At 31.4% G+C, this 16,625-nt stretch overlaps 3 protein-coding genes and 1 long non-coding RNA gene across 4 annotated transcripts; all 4 read left to right on the forward strand.

Annotated features, from left to right (window-relative positions):
- Positions 1-4,113: 4,113 nt before the first annotated feature.
- LOC107060468 (monothiol glutaredoxin-S1-like) lies at positions 4,114-4,416 on the forward strand. The gene has a single exon (XM_015308432.1). It carries the CDS (start codon positions 4,114-4,116, stop codon positions 4,414-4,416), a length of 303 nt encoding a protein of 100 aa, XP_015163918.1.
- A 25-nt stretch (positions 4,417-4,441) lies between these two features.
- On the forward strand, positions 4,442-8,235 carry LOC107060515 (uncharacterized). Its single transcript, XR_001473390.1, has 2 exons — positions 4,442-4,525; positions 8,044-8,235. It is a non-coding gene; the product is annotated as an uncharacterized lncRNA (long non-coding RNA).
- Positions 7,527-8,231, forward strand: LOC102583390 (monothiol glutaredoxin-S2-like). The gene has a single exon (XM_006346663.2). It carries the CDS (start codon positions 7,641-7,643, stop codon positions 7,947-7,949), a length of 309 nt encoding a protein of 102 aa, XP_006346725.1. The 5' UTR covers positions 7,527-7,640; the 3' UTR covers positions 7,950-8,231.
- Positions 8,236-11,022: 2,787 nt separating the features above from the next.
- On the forward strand, positions 11,023-11,609 carry LOC102583719 (monothiol glutaredoxin-S2-like). Its single transcript, XM_006346664.2, has one exon. It carries the CDS (start codon positions 11,152-11,154, stop codon positions 11,458-11,460), a length of 309 nt encoding a protein of 102 aa, XP_006346726.1. The 5' UTR covers positions 11,023-11,151; the 3' UTR covers positions 11,461-11,609.
- Positions 11,610-16,625: the final 5,016 nt, after the last annotated feature.

Here is a 16,625-nt window from a genome sequence, read left to right on the forward strand (position 1 = left end):
TTAGAAATACCGTAAACTCACGGTATATCAACCCCCTTTTCCTTTTCCTTACAAAACTTGAAAATGATCTCATAAAAGAATATAACTACTTATTACACATTGAGGAGGAGTTTTGGAAATTAAAATCCAGAGTAAATTGGCTAAACGAAGGAGATGCCAATACTAGGTTCTTCCATACAACCACCTTAAACAAAAGAAGACGCAATAAAATCACAACATTACAAACAAACGAAAGAGTATGGGTCTATAATCAAAACAAGATAGAGGAAATCACTTACAACTATTTTAAAGACTTATTCAGCTCTAAAAGATCTTCCTCAAACTGGGCAACTCTAGATTCAGTGAACCCAAATAACCAAGTAGACCTCTCCAACTAGGGACACCCTTATAGACAAAGCGATACAGGGATCTGTTCTCTCGTTCTAACCTCATAAAGCTCCAAGCCCCGATGGTCTACATCCTTTGTTTTACCAAAAATACTAGAACATCGTAGGAGAATCTATCACCTCTCTATGTAGGACTTCCTTCCAACAAGGGAAAATTCCTAGAGAAATCAATAAAACCTATATATGTTTGATTCCAAAAAGAAAAAACACAACCAAATTAATTGACTTCAGACCCATACGCCTATGTAATACCACTTATAAAATAATCACCAAAGTAATCTCCAAACGACTCAGACCAATAATGGACAAAGTCATTAATCCCTGCTAATCCAGCTTTCTAAAAAATAAACAAGCTTCCGATAATGCCATAATAATACAAGAAATAATCTCACACTTTAAGAAAATGAAATGGAAGAAAGCCAATCTTATTCTCAAAATAGATCTTGAAAAACTTTTGATAAAAAAAAATGGTCTTTCATCAGAGATACCTTACATTACTTCAATTTTCCCCACAACATAGTCAACTTGATAATGTCGTGTATTACAACAAGTGAAGTATCTATCCTCATAAATGGCCAAAAATAGAATAATTTGAACCATCCAGATGGATTCGACAGGGAGACCCCATGTCTCTATATCTATTTATCATGTCTGGAAGTTCTGTCAAAAAAGATAAAGCAGGAAGTTCAGCTCAAACATTGAACCCCTATCAGGATCTCCAAATAGGGTCCCGCAATATCCCATTTTTTCTTCGCAGATGATCTAGTTCTAATGAGCAGAGCGGATAAAAGAAATTGCGAAGTAATAAAACAAATAATAAAAGGTTTATGTGCGGCCTCAAGACAAGTGGTCAATACAAGCAAATCTAAACTAATTTTCTCAAAGAATTGCTCAACTTAATTAAACAAAAAGATCTCAATAAAGTTGAAAATAAAAAGCGAGAACCTGTTTGGAAAATATTTGGGCTTTCCCATTGCAAATAGAAGTACCCCAAAAAATGATTATCAATTCATCCTAGATAACATGCGGGCAAAATTCACAGGATGTAAAACCAAATTTCTAAATATAGCAGGGAGAACAACATTAACAAAAGCATTCCTAAATAACATACCAACACACATAATGCAATATATCACAAAATAATCGATCAAATCCAACGAAACTTCATATGGAGATCAACATCGGAAAAAAGGAAACTCCACATGATTAAATGGGAAGTCATCACCTCAGAAAAATCGGAAGGCGGACTAGGGATTCAAAAAGCAGGAGCTAGAAACCTCGCTCTTCTAGCAAAGATGGTGTGGAGAGACTTTAAAAATCCAGATACAATCTGGACATCAATACTCATTAATAAATACGGAGAAAATGGGATAAATATCCATAGTTGTGCCCTCCCCTCGCACAACAGGATCTAGAAAAATCTACTAATAGGATGGGATGTATGTAAAAAAGGTATGGAACGGATTCTAGGGAATAGCAAGACCACATCTTTTTGGTTTGATAAATGGTTACCAAATGGGAAAACTATAAGGGAACTAGTGCAAGGGCCATTAAGAATAGAAGATTTTAGTGTAAAAGTAGCTAACGTTATCCCAGAAATGGATATGAGTGACGAAAATTCCATACCCTTCGAGCTACCAAATGAGATAATCCTACTACTAAACAACACCTACATAGCCCATACACCAAATAAAATAGATATAATTAACTACTTGGAAACCTCAGCCGAAGGGTATACTAACTACTTCTTCAATCTACAAATTCCTAACGAAAAATGCCAGTAACAAACAAAACCCCGTGAGCATCAAATGGGTTTGGACACAAAAATGTCCCAGCAAAATAAAATTCTTCCTTTGGCTTTGCCAGCACAATAGGCTTCCAACCACAAACTACTTAAACTCAATAGGAATTAATGTTAGCAACCTATGTCACATATGTGGAAAGCCTGAAACAATAAAACACATCTTTATCGAATTTCCCAATGTAAGGCTGCTATGGAAGGAATTAGGGGTAATATACACTTTAAACCAATTCACAAACAACCAGGAATCAGATTGGCTATCCCTACTAAAAAACCTCAAGGTACCTCTCAAACATTCACTAACTTGGCAAGATGTCTTCCCCTTCTACTTATGGAATGTATGGCTAACAAGGAACGATAACTACCACAATAACAGGGGGAAGAAAATTTGAGCCGAAAAAGCTCTCGAACAAGCAGTTGAATTTCTTGCTCTCACAAACCATAACTGCAAAAGCAAAAAAAAAAGCTTAATAAAGCACCTGAAATGGACAACTCCTCCTATAGGTTTCAAACTCATTAGTGACGGATCCTCTAAAGGCAGCCTAGGACGCAGTGGGACAGGAGGAGTCATTAGGGATATTAAAGGAGATTGGGTCGTAGGATATATGGGGAATCTTTACAGAGCAAATAACATAAAAGCTGAACTAATAGCCTTAATGCAGGGGATGCAACTAGCACTAGCAAGGAAACTGGGATCTCCTCCGGTGGTTGGGGAACCCTCCAATACACAACTTTAGGGAAACTAATCAAGTGGCAGATGCTCTAGCAAAGGAAAGCGCTAAACTAACTCAGGACAACTCTTTTTTGTGCACGGAAGTTCCTCCGGTATTTATTTCAAAAAAGCTAGAAGCAGACAAAGTGGGAACTACTTTTGTTAGGCTCACAAAACCATCTTTTGCAAATATTGTATGTAATAGTACTGAAGAAAAAATGCCCCCTCCCTCGAACACCATTAGTAGGTGTTCAGCAATGCAACTTCAGTGTTCTAGTTTAAGGATCAATAATTAATTAATATAAATATCATATTTTCTACCAAAAAAAAAAAAGTCCACTAACATATATACCCATTAGAGTAGTTAATTAGTCTCCTTGTTTAATTAAGATTTTATTGTCAATTATATATACCCTTAATTTTCGCATATGTACCACACTAACCAACATACATGTAAAAAAAAAACCAATATGCATGTATATTCCATACATGAATACAATGAGACTCGAGAATTTCCATAATTATCTTGGATCTCAAAGATCATAAACCTTAATGGAGACATATTTTAAAGATCTTATTTTATTTTCTTAGATCCAAAAATGTGCCACACAACTAGCTAAAATGATAATATATGTGGCCTTTCGAGGTAGTAAGGGTGCATTTTATTTTGTACCAAAAGGAATTTTAATATATCAACCAAACTAGGAGAAGCTTCAAAAAATACTCTAAAGGTACGGATCATATTATGTGGATTTGATTTCAACAACACGTCTATATGAGGATATATATTCTTAAAAGATTGCACTGTTTTTCTTTTCTTCAAATCAAAAATTAAAAATTTAGTGAGCTTTACAATATTCTTGGAATATTTTAAAAGTGATAGATTTTGTTCTTTTTATTTTCAGCTGGAGTATGTTATGCTACTTTAGAATCCAGATAAGGCATGCAATATGCTCTTATTATCATACAAGTGTAATCAAGAACAATCTAGATATATCATATCATCAACTGGTAATTCTTAGCAATTTTCACCTTTTTTTTTGTCTTTTAGTTAACATAATGCCTCTATATATAGCTTCACCTTTGGTTCAATTTTCTCAACAACAAATCAAGCCTCAAATTCACTTCAAAAAACCTTTAGCCTTCACAACTTCTTTTCCTCTTATTAAAAGCTATAAACTACTCATTAATTCTTGAAGTTGTTTCAAATGGATATGGTGATGAAGTTGGGAGAAACAAACGCGGTGGTGATTTTCACCAAGAGTAGTTGTTGCATTTCTCACAGCATCGAAACCCTAATTCGTAGTTTTGGAGCAAACCCTACAATTTACGAGCTCGATACACATCCAAATGGGAAGCAAATGGAGAAGGCATTGATTGAATTAGGGTGTCAGCCAAGTGTTCCAGCAATATTTATAGGGAAAGAGTTAGTTGGAGGTGCTAATGAGATAATGAGCCTTAATGTGAGGGGTAAGCTTAAACAATTGCTCATTAGGGCTAATGCCATTTGGGTATAGAAATTACTTAATAATGACTTGGTAGCAAGTCTAGGACTTTTGACAGTAAATCAACCCCATTTGTAGAGTTTCTTTCTAGCTTTTTAGCAAAGGTTTCTATGCAGCAAAGGTTGTGTTTTTCTCCCATTTTTATTTGCTTCTAAAAAGAGTTATACTTTGGTCATAGCTAGTGGCTATTTTACTTGTTCACAGCTGATGGCATGAAAGAAGTTCATAGCAATGATCATATCTTTATGTATTGAATTTTAATAAAGTATCAATAACATTTTTTATTACTTTATAATGGCTACACGTGTTATATTCTATCATTTTTACAATATTTTCGATATTTAACGAAGTCCATCATATGAAAATAAACTATTTCAATCTCTTATTAATGATCTATAACACCACTACTTGAAGTATATCTCGATTCTAGATCATATATAATAATTTCCAATATAATTTAGGTACTGATCATCTACACTTCTATTTAATTAATTATGTTCTCAAGCCTCAACATACCCTAATTCACGTGAGGCTTATTCTATTTCGTGGGTCAATCCATCAAGCACATAAAAATTTCATTTGATAATCGATAATGGTGTGATTCAATTTCAGGACCTTTGCCTGTTCTTATATCATATCTTCAAAATAACCTATCTCCTATACATCACTTCAATCTACAACATCTTCCAGCTGGTGCAAGAGGATGGTTCGACATGGATAAATGTCAACTCCGATAAGGCAAATTTCGTTGTGACTTTTTTTAATTATTAATTATTCGAAAGATGATTAATTAATGCTTAATAGAAGAAAAAAAATTATATTAATATTTAATATGCGTCATTACAAGAGAGTGACAGTGCTGGACTGCTATCAATGTTAGGGGATACATTAGTACTAGGGGTGTACACGGCCGGGTTGGTTCGGGTTTTTCAAATATCAAACCAAACCATTTGTGTCGGATTTTTAAATTTATGAACCAAACCAAACCAATAAAACTCGGGTTTTTCAACCTCGGGTTTTTTTGGGTTTTTTCGGGTTTTTCGGTTTTTCGGGTTGTTTCGGGTTTTTCCGGTAAAGTATTCATACACAACATATAATTTACTTGTACTTCAAATATTTCTTTAGTCCTACCAAAATACAACTATCTAAGATGTTTCTTAAAAATATAACACAATATGATATGATTAATGACACTAAAATATCCAACAAAAATAATAATAATGAAATCGCGTAAAACAAATATTGCAAATTAACAAGTCAGAATGAAAATGATCATAATTTAAAAGTACTAAATCATGCTAAAATTAAGTTTAATAAGTATTAGTTACATGAGTAAATATTAAAGGAAAATAAAATTAGATTATGTATTTGAATTGTCTAAACCAATGTAAAACTAAAGAACAAATATTCAATATTATTGTCATTCTTAGTGTTGAATTGATTTTCTTTTTGCATTAGTATTAATTTGATTTTGATTTAAGCTTTATTATAATTACCAACATATGTGGACTATAATCTTTATTGGCCCATTCATAATTCTAAGTTTCAAACTTGAAATAAAATATAGTCGGGTTTTTTTTTTCAAAACCAAACCAAGTCAAACCAAACCACTAGTCGGGTTTTTTTTCCGGATTGACTCGGTTTGCGGTTTGGTTCGGTTCTCGGTTCGGTTTTGTTCACCCTTAATTAGTACTAGTACTAATAAAAAAAGTTTCAGCCTTATCTACTCTAGTCTATTTCATTCAAGACAAACATTGGTAGAATTTTCCAAGAAAGGTTGAGATTGTGAATAGGTTTGGAGTAGGGGAGAGCATAATTTGGGTAATCCCGAATCGAAATAAAAAATTCGTTGAATTTTTGGTTCGTGGATTGAATTTTGAAATCTTAGTACCTCAATTAGTTAACTATCTGAATTCCACCTTATTATTGATTGAGGTTCAATTCCACATATTATAATCCCCTCCCCGAAGCAGACAAAGCGAGAACTTTTTTTGCTAGCCATATTAAGCCAACTTTTTTTTAAAGCCAACTAGTACTAATAAATATTGTAATCAACCCAATCCCCCTCTCTAGATACAAATCGCAACATGCTCTGCCATTGCTTTCTAATGACGCATATTAACATATAATATACTACCTCTGTTTTGTATCCAAAAAAAAAAAAATCCCCTCCCTATTTGCCCTTTTTCTACCCCAATTTTATTTTATTTTATTTTTTTTAAAAAGATTTAAGTTCTATTTTTTTTGGATTTTAGATTTGGTACTTCAAATTTTTGGATATTTCGAAAATATTATATCTTATATGTATTTAATCCTACCATTAGACATTAATCCATTACACATATCTCCAATATTAATAAGTCCAATAACATATATATCCATAAGTCCAATAACATACATATATATCCATTAGATTAATTATTGTTTAATTAGGATTTTATTGTCAATTATATATACCCTTAATTTCCCCATATGTACGACAATATTAACCAATGTATGAGACTCGAGCATTTCCATAATTATCTTGGATCTCAAAAATCATAAACCTTAATAGAGACATCTTTTATAGATTTTTATTTTATTTTCTTAGATTCAAAAATGTGCCACACAGCTAGCTAAAATGATAATATATGTGGCCTTTCGAGGTAGTAAGGGTGCATTTTATTTTATACCAAAAGGAATTTTAATATATCAACCAAACTAGGAGAAGCTTCAAAAAATTCTCTAAGGGTACGGATCATATAATGTGGATTTGATTTCAACAACATGTCTATATGAGGATATATATTCTTAATAGATTGCACTTATTTTTTCCTCAAATCAAAAATTAAAAGGACTTTAATTTAGTGAGCTTACAATGATATTGGAATATTTTAAAGGTGATAGATTTTGTTCTTTTTATTTTCAGCTCGAGTATGTTATACTACTTTAGAATCCAGATAAGGCATGCAATATGCTCTTATTTTCATACAAGTGTAATCAAGAATAATCTAGATATATCATATCATCAACTTGTAATTCTTAGCAATTTTCACCTTTTTTTTTTGTCTTTTTAGTTAACATAATGCCTCTATATATAGCTTCATCTTTGGTTCAATTTTCTCAACAAATCAAGCATCAAATTCACTTCACAAAACCTTTAGCCTTCAAAACTTCAAATTTCCTCTTCACTAAAAGTTATATACATATCTTGGCATTTGTCCAAACTATACACATTTCTTGAACTCATTTAAAACATGGATATGGTGATGAAGTTGGGATCATCAAGCGCGGTGGTAATTTTCACCAAGAGTAGTTGTTGCATTTCTCACAGCATTGAAACCCTAATCCGTAGTTTTGGAGCAAACCCTATAGTTTACGAGCTCGATACACATCCAAATGGGAAGCAAATGGAGAGGGCACTAATGGAACTAGGGTGTGAACCAAGTGTTCCAGCAATATTTATAGGGAAAGAGTTAGTTGGTGGTGCTAATGAGATAATGAGCCTTAATCTGAGGGGAAAGCTCAAACAATTGCTCATTAGGGCTAAAGCAATTTGGGTATAGAAATTAATTAATAATGACTTGGTATAGCAAATATAGGAGTTTTGACAATAAATCAACCCTATTTGTAGAGGTTCTTTTTAGCTTTTTAGCAAAGGTTGTGTTTTTCTCCCATTTTTATTTGCTTCTTAATGTACTAAAGAGAGTTATACTTTGGTCATAGCTAGTGGCTGTTTTACTTGTTTACAGCTGATGGCATGGAAAAAGTTCATAACAATGATCATGTCTTTATGTATTGAATTTTAATAAAGTATCAATAATATTTTATACTACTTTATGTGGTTATATACATACGTTATGTGTTATCACTTTTACATTTTGAGATTGAGCAAAGTCCATCGTATGATGAAATAAACAATATCAATCTCTTATTAGTGATACTTGAAGTATATCTTGATTCAATATATCATATATAATAATCTCCAAATTATGTAGAGAAGCATTGAAGAACTTGTTAGTGTGTGTGATCATATCTCAGAGAGAACACACCTTTATTTGCTTGATTATGTTCTTAACATGCACATCAAAATTCTCTTTTGGATAAAGGGTAGTGGTACGATTCGATCTCAGAACTCTTGCCGTTAGAAGTGTATATTGTTGAAGATAGGGGTACCTGAATTTAAGGCACACATTAAACAACGTGGTACAACAATGTTAATTGTTAAAAAGTTCGAGTCGTACTAGGACTAGGATATTGTGTCTTGTTAAAGAGTTATAGTCGTAGTAGTAGTCAAACCTCTACTCTTGTAATTGTATTTGCATTGTAGTATAACTCTAAGTGTAGCTAATCTAGGATTCCACAAACTTTCTGTAACAACTCATATATAAGGAGCATATACTCGACGATTCATTTATCAATACAATCTTTGATTGCTCTCATTCTTTTACTTAAGAATTCTACATATATAACTATCTTATCAAAAACTTGAGTTATTAAAAAACCACATTTTTATATACTTAATTATGTTCTGAACAGAACTCTCGAAGAAGTGTCAATTTCACTCCAATATTTATCATTGCTATACAAAGAAGCAAACCAGATGATTAACTTCCTTGCAAAGACAACATATCCTCAAAGGACCTCAAAAGAACCTAATATGTAGTAGGCTAGTGCCATTTTATGAATTTCAAGATGCCACATATATTTTGTTTTATTTAATTATTAATTAATCAAATATATATATATATATATTGTTGTTCTTAATTAATCTTGAAGATTAATAAATGACTCATTCGAATGCCTTCCTCTTATCCAATCAAAACAACTTGTTTTAATAGGAGTCCATATGGTACATATTGCAAATATTCTTACCTACCTATAAAAGTTTTGAATTTTGAGGTGCTATATGAATGAAATCTTCTAGCCATTAATAGGAAGATTTGTTATTTCCCCCCTTTTTGCAATGGCAGAGGAATATTGTGTTCCCATTTGCACAAGATAATATTATAGTCGTTACATTATTATAATATCTTAACTCAATTTTTTTTTTGTATGCCTCATACATAATTGATAATAGTTGAGTGAGGCTATCTTTTGTCTCACGAGTATGTGGAATCCACGTCTTACACTTTTGGCATAGACGACTCAGTAAGATTGGTGGCCGCCTAAACATCAACAGGAAGCTTTATTAATTTTTTTGCTCAATTATTTTCTAAAAGAAAAGTAAGGCTAAGCTATAGCCTATACATCGATTATATAGGTAAAAGCCTTAACTAGAGTCTAGAGGTTTTAAGTTTGAGCCTCTGAGTAAAAAGAAAATCTTTCTAGAGAACATTTTTCTCTTTAATTAGTCTTGCATGTCTCAAAATCGAATTACTCGAGAAATTCAATACAGATACTAACATTTAGTGGACTCAAAAAAGAAATCTTGATATAATAGATATCCCGGTAAGAGGGGAGGGGTACGGGACATAGGGACTCAAGCCAAGGCCTTTTTTTCATTCTATCGTGCCTATCTATGTGGCTCCCGACTCTAGTTCTATCATTTGATACTCGATCTGGCTAGACGCCCTTCCCTATGGAGGTTCTGTGTAGGATTTCAATCTGAATGGAAGAAAAAAAAACATTGGCCCTCAAAATTTTAGAGCCTAAAGTCTTTGCTTTAGTGGCTTGACCACTTAGGCGGCCGTACGTGACTTTTGGGTCCACACACTTTGAGTCTCATTTAATTATGAAATAAAAAGAAGTCTCACACAATTATCGTATATAGTGACCTTAACGAGGTAAAATAGAGTACTATGATAATATGTGACCTTTCGATGTAGTAAGGGAGAATTTATTTGAATGAGAATAATAGAACAACTCGTACTACGTACATTCCCTTTCTTTATCGAATGATTTTATTTAATACCAAAGGGAATTAATATTAACCAAGTTTGTCACATAGCAATCAAACTTGATTTTAACAGTATGTCTATGAGGATATATTCTGGAAAAAAAATTCAGTGTTTTTCTCCAATCAAAAGTAAGATTCTATCGAAATATATCACTCCAGCTGGATATAATATACATTTAGTTTTCTTTTTGTAGATACTTTGTTTTCAATGAGGGCATTCACAAAATATATTTTGTTCTTATCGGAGTTTATTAATAGTGAATAATTAAGTGTACAAACTGAAAATGCAACATCTATAATTATTGACACATACAACTACAAGTCAACGTTTTATAAATTTAGTTAAGTAAATAAAAATTAATGTGAGTTGATCTCTAATGATTTAAGCTTGAAGTGGTCGCACAATTCAACATGTTCAAACAAGATTTTTATTTTCTAAAAGAGAAAATTGCCTTAAATATACAAATCGAACCAAGATAGAGATCATAGTGACATATTGCAATATAATGTTCTTGTAATATTTTAAAAGTGATAGATTATATTCTTTTCATTTTCAGATTGAGTATGTTATGCTACTTTAAAATCCAGCTAAGGCATACAATTATATGCCCTTATCATACAAGTGTAATAAAAGAACAATCTAGATATATCACATCATCAACTTGTACCAATTTTCACCTTTTTTTTTTTTCTCTTTTACCTAACATAATGCCTCTATATATAGCTTCATGTTAGGTTCAATTTTCTCAACAACAAATCAACCCTCAAATTTCACTTCACAACTTCTTTCCTCTTTACTAAAAGCTATATACATATATCTTGGCATTTGAGCCAAACTACTCATTGTTTCTTGACGAAGTTGTTTCAAAATGGACATGGTGATGAAGTTGGGAACATCAAGCGCAGTGGTGATTTTCACAAAGAGTAGTTGTTGCATTTCTCACAGCATTGAAACTTTAATCCGTAGTTTTGGAGCAAACCCTGCAGTTTACGAGCTCGATACACATCCAAATGGGAAGCAAATGGAGAAGGCATTGATGGAACTAGGATGTCATCCAAGTGTGCCAGCAATATTTATAGGGAAAGAGTTAGTTGGTGGAGCAAATGAGATAATGAGCCTTAATGTGAGGGGAAAACTTAAACAATTGCTTATTAGGGCTAATGCCATTTGGGTGTAAAAATTGATTAATAATGACTAGCTATGTATATAGCAATTAGTCTAAATGTTTTGATGATAAATTTACCACTTAAATAGAGAGTACTCTTTTTGTTTTCTCTCACATTTTGCTTCTTGATGTATAAATAAAATCTACTAATACTTTGGTCATAGCAACTCTTTTCTTTTTGCAATCTAGTGGTAGGGTCAAGTCAAACCCTCCACAGGAACCCTTCATGGGTGACAACTTATATTATTTATTTATCTATAAAGAAGTGGCGATTTCGATTTAATTAATTTTGTAAAGACTTAGGAAGAATTTAATAGAGAAATTAGCATCTCTATGTATCGTTATGAAACTTGTTTGATTTGTTCGAATGACATTCTTTACATACAACAGGTACAACTTGTTCTAACAGGCTAAAGACCACATGAACACACATATTGCAAATATTCTTATATGTACCTACATATTAAAAGTTTTGACTTTTGGTGACATATATACATGAATGAAATCTTCTTGCCATCAATAAGAAATTCCTCACTTCCATCTTTTGCATGCAATGGCATGGGGAAACTTTTTTTTCAATTCGGTATCCAGTACTATTTAATTTGGGTATGGACTAATTTGAATCTGCATCGGAAAGTTCCATTTTGAGAGCAAAACATTTTCTACAAAAGACTATTTCATAATTTATATATACTCAAGGCTCAAATTTAAAATCTACAATTAAGACTGCTTCAGCCATATAGTTATTTCTTTCACAAATTTGACATAGGTTTGCGTATGCTCTTCCTCTGAAAAAGTTGCCTCTACCTCTCTACGTACCAAACAAACCTTGTATTTTATGCAATTGAAAATACATCGCTTGATTAACATGATTCTTCTTGCTTCTTCTTCTCTCATATCGTATTCTCTCAATATGCACTATTCGAATTTGGTGGGAAAAAATACGTAAAGATAATTACAAATAAAAAATAATAATCAGCCTTTCTTCATTTAAATTAACATAAAGACTAAAGTCCTTTTTTCTCGTTTTTTGCTTCAACATAATTTTAGAATTTAAGTCATATATTTCTGAAATTGAGGCATATAATATATATGTCCTAACTTCATGCCAAAATATCCGAAGTTGGCCTTGCCAAAGACATAACTACGAAAAATGTCTAAAGTTGGATTTTGCCAAGGACATATATTATGACTTCATTAAAAAAAACTATATATAACGCCTTTCCAAGACACAACTTTGAAAGTACGCATGCAATTAAAGTTGAGCGTTTATTTTTATCTGAAGTATGACCTTGTTACATTTTGATACCTTAAGAGGGAAAGTAGAGTAATACGTTAAATATGTGGCTCTTCGAGGTTGTAAGGGATTGAGCATTTTTCATAGATAAGTAATATAATTGTACTAAATTCCCTTTTTTGATATCTACTTTATACTAAAGGGAATTTTAATCAAATTTGTCTATGGTACAGATCGTATAATTAATGTGGACTTGATTTCAACAACACGTCTATATATATGTGGATATATATTCTTAAAAGATTTCATTTTTATCTCCCAAATTAAAAGTAATATTCTATTGAAAAAGATTACTCCAGCTGGACATATAGATTTATTTTTCCTTTAGTAGATACATTGTGCTCAAGAGGGCTAGAGGTGTACAAAATCGAATCAAAAACCGAATCAAATCGCAAACCGAGAAAAAAAACCTGACTAGTGGTTGGTTTGACTTGGTTTGGTATTGAAAAAAAAACCGACTATATTTGTTTGGTTTGGTTTTAACTAAAAAACCAACCCGACATTACATATATAATTTTAAAATCTTATTTTATACATAAAAATATTTACTTTGATATAATTTTTAAATATTTCTTATACTTTTTCATAGTTTTTATCTTTTAATATATTATTAAACACTAAAAATGACAATAATATTGAATATTTGTTCTATGGTTTTACATTGGTTTATTCAAATACATAATATAATTTTATTTCCTTTAATATTTAGTCATGTAACTAATACTTATTAAACTTATTTTAGTATGATTTAGTACTTTTAAATTATGATCATTTTCATTATGACTTGTTATTTGCAATATTTGTTTTACGTGATTTCATTATTATTATATTTTTGTTGGATATTTTAGTGTCATTACTCATATCATATTTTGTGTTATTTTCTTAAGAAACACCTTAGATAGTTGTATTTTGGTAGGACTAAAGAAATATTTGAAGTACAAGTAAATTATATGTTTGTATGAATACTTTACCGGAAAAACCCGAAAAACCCAAAAAAATCCGAAGTTAAAAAACCCGAGTTTTATTGGTTTGGTTTGGTTTATAGATTTAAAAATTCGACACAAATAATTTGGTTTGTTATTTAAAAAATCCGAACCAACCCGACCATGTACACCCCTAAAGAGGGCATTCGAAAAATACAATTTGTTCTTATCAGAACTTAACTGAAAATGAAACATTCATATTTCTTCTAACATCGGTCTTGATTCTTCATTATATTATACACTTTTCATGATTGCATATAATTATCGAAACATACAAGTCAACGTTATATAAATTATTGAAGAGTAATAGTACGTAGTATATTAATAAGGAAATTTAGGTCCGCAGTTAAAAAAAAATAAAGGTGTGCTTTGATCTCTAATGATTTAAGCTAGAAATGAAATGGTCACATACTTTAATACGTTGATACGAGAATGTTGTTTTCGAAAAGAGAAAATTGCATTAAAAACACAAATCAAACCAAGCAAGCGGACGCGATGGAGTTGCTCGGATGGTAAGCACCCCTCACTTCCAACCCAAAGGTTGCGAGTTCGAGTCACCAAGGGAGCAAAAGAGGTGGGAGCTCCTAGGGAGGGTAATAATAAAAAAAAACCAAGCAAGCGTGAACTTGAAAAATAAATAAAATTGTGTGAAAAATGAAAATCCAAAAGGACTTTAGTGGCCTTACAATGTTCTTGGAATATTTTAAAGATGTGATAGATTATATTCTTTTTATTTTCAATTTAGTTTTGTTATGTCCTTATCATACAAGTGATCAAGAACAATCTAGATATATCCATATCCACAACAATTTTCACCTTTTATTCTCTCTCTCTCTTTTAGTTAACATAATGCCTCTATATATAGCTTCATGTTAGGTTCAATTTTCTCAACAACAAATCAAGTCTCAAATTCACTTCACAAACTTTCATATTTCATTTTTTGTATCCTTCACAATTTCTAATTTCCTCTTCACTAAAACCTAAAAATCTTGGCATTTGGCCAAACTCATCATTTAAATTTCTACTTCAAACATGGATATGGTGATGAAGTTGGGAGCATCAAGCGCGGTGGTGATTTTCACCAAGAGTAGTTGTTGCATTTCTCATACTATTGAAACCTTAATCCGTAGTTTTGGAGCAAACCCTATAGTTTACGAGCTCGATACACATCCAAATGGGAAGCAAATGGAGAAGGCATTGATTGAACTAGGGTGTCATCCAAGTGTGCCAGCAATATTTATAGGGAAAGAGTTAGTTGGTGGTGCTAATGAGATAATGAGTCTTAATGTGAGGGGTAAGCTTAAGCAATTATATTGCTAATTAGGGCTAATGCCATTTGGGTATAGGAATTAATAAAGACTATATATATGTATAGCAAGTGTACTAGGTCTAGGAATTTTCATATAGTGAGACTTTTATCTTTGATCTCTGTAATTTTCTTCACATTGTGATTAATGATTAATCTTGATGTATAAATAAAGCTATTATACTTTAATTTGGTCATACCTAGTCTTTTCTTTTGGAAATCTAGGCAATTTTGCTTTATCCACCGTTTATAACATGCATGAAGAGCATGTTTATGTATATGTTGTGGCAATATTATAATACAATAACTACATATTGAGTAATTACAATTTTTTAAATGGAGTGAATACATTTTGTGATTGAGTTTAAGTTATGCACATAATAAGTATAAAGATTTTTTGCTATATACTATATATCGAGTCATGACTCAAAATATATTTACATATGAATCTTTTTAAAATATGAAATTTGCGATCTTAAAAATAAAACAAGTTATTTATATAAAAATTACACGTAATAATAATATGATGATGTAAAAATATCTTTTTTTTTGGGAATATATACTTATAGACGTATATACATGCTGTTGAAATCAATAGTTCACATAATTATCCGTACCAAAAGTATAGAAAAAAGTACCACACAAATTTTGATGCTTCTTCTAGCTAGTAATTTGGTTGATAAATGACTAACTTAATTGATTCAAATTCCTTTATTATATTTTAGGAATAAAGTGAATTACTTGATCAATAAAGGGAATATATAAATTACTATGTCAATTTTATCATCACAATATATTCTCACCCATAAAAAAATCTCCCTTACAAACTCGGAAGGTCACAATTTTTTATTTTTTCTTTACAATTTATCTCCAACATCAAGGTATGTTATTCCTCTAGTTCATTTTATGCTATGACGATATTTGATTAGTATGAATTTTAACAAAAAAAAAGGAAAACTTTTGGACCTATAATTTTAAACATGTCATAATTATAATTAAATTGTTTTTAAGAATTAATCTATGTACAAAAAGATGTCGTTCTTTGAGACAACCTAAAACAATAGATCTAGAGTTGCAATCGACTCTATTTTCTGAATAATAATAACTTTACTTACTCAATTATTATTCATGAATGCAGGTACTTGATGACGTTATTAGGAACCCTGAGCTCATAATGGCCCACATTTAGGGAGCAAAATGTAGTAGCGGATCTACTGGCTAAAGAAGGAGCCAGAAAGCACCTATATGATAGCATTATATATATCTTGTGTTTGCTTATAACTCTAGAAATAACGCGAGCAGAAAATAGATTTAGAATTTGAATTTTTTGGGTTCTTGATTCTAGGATAATGACCTCATCAAGTGTTGATAATTGGGCGTTGAATTTATTTTTTATACATAATTAGTAAAATTTTAATACATATACAGGATTTGAACAAAAAAGTTACTTCAATATACAAGCCTACTAGGTTCTGTGTGCAAGAACAACATTAGGAATATGATATGAATTAATAATGCATAAAATGATGATCATTGTATGGCCAAAACATACCATTAATTATTATATTAAATAATACATTAACAACAAAAC

Source organism: Solanum tuberosum, unplaced genomic scaffold (assembly GCF_000226075.1).
Source record: "Solanum tuberosum cultivar DM 1-3 516 R44 unplaced genomic scaffold, SolTub_3.0 scf00086, whole genome shotgun sequence".
NCBI classification, from domain to species: domain Eukaryota; kingdom Viridiplantae; phylum Streptophyta; class Magnoliopsida; order Solanales; family Solanaceae; genus Solanum; species Solanum tuberosum.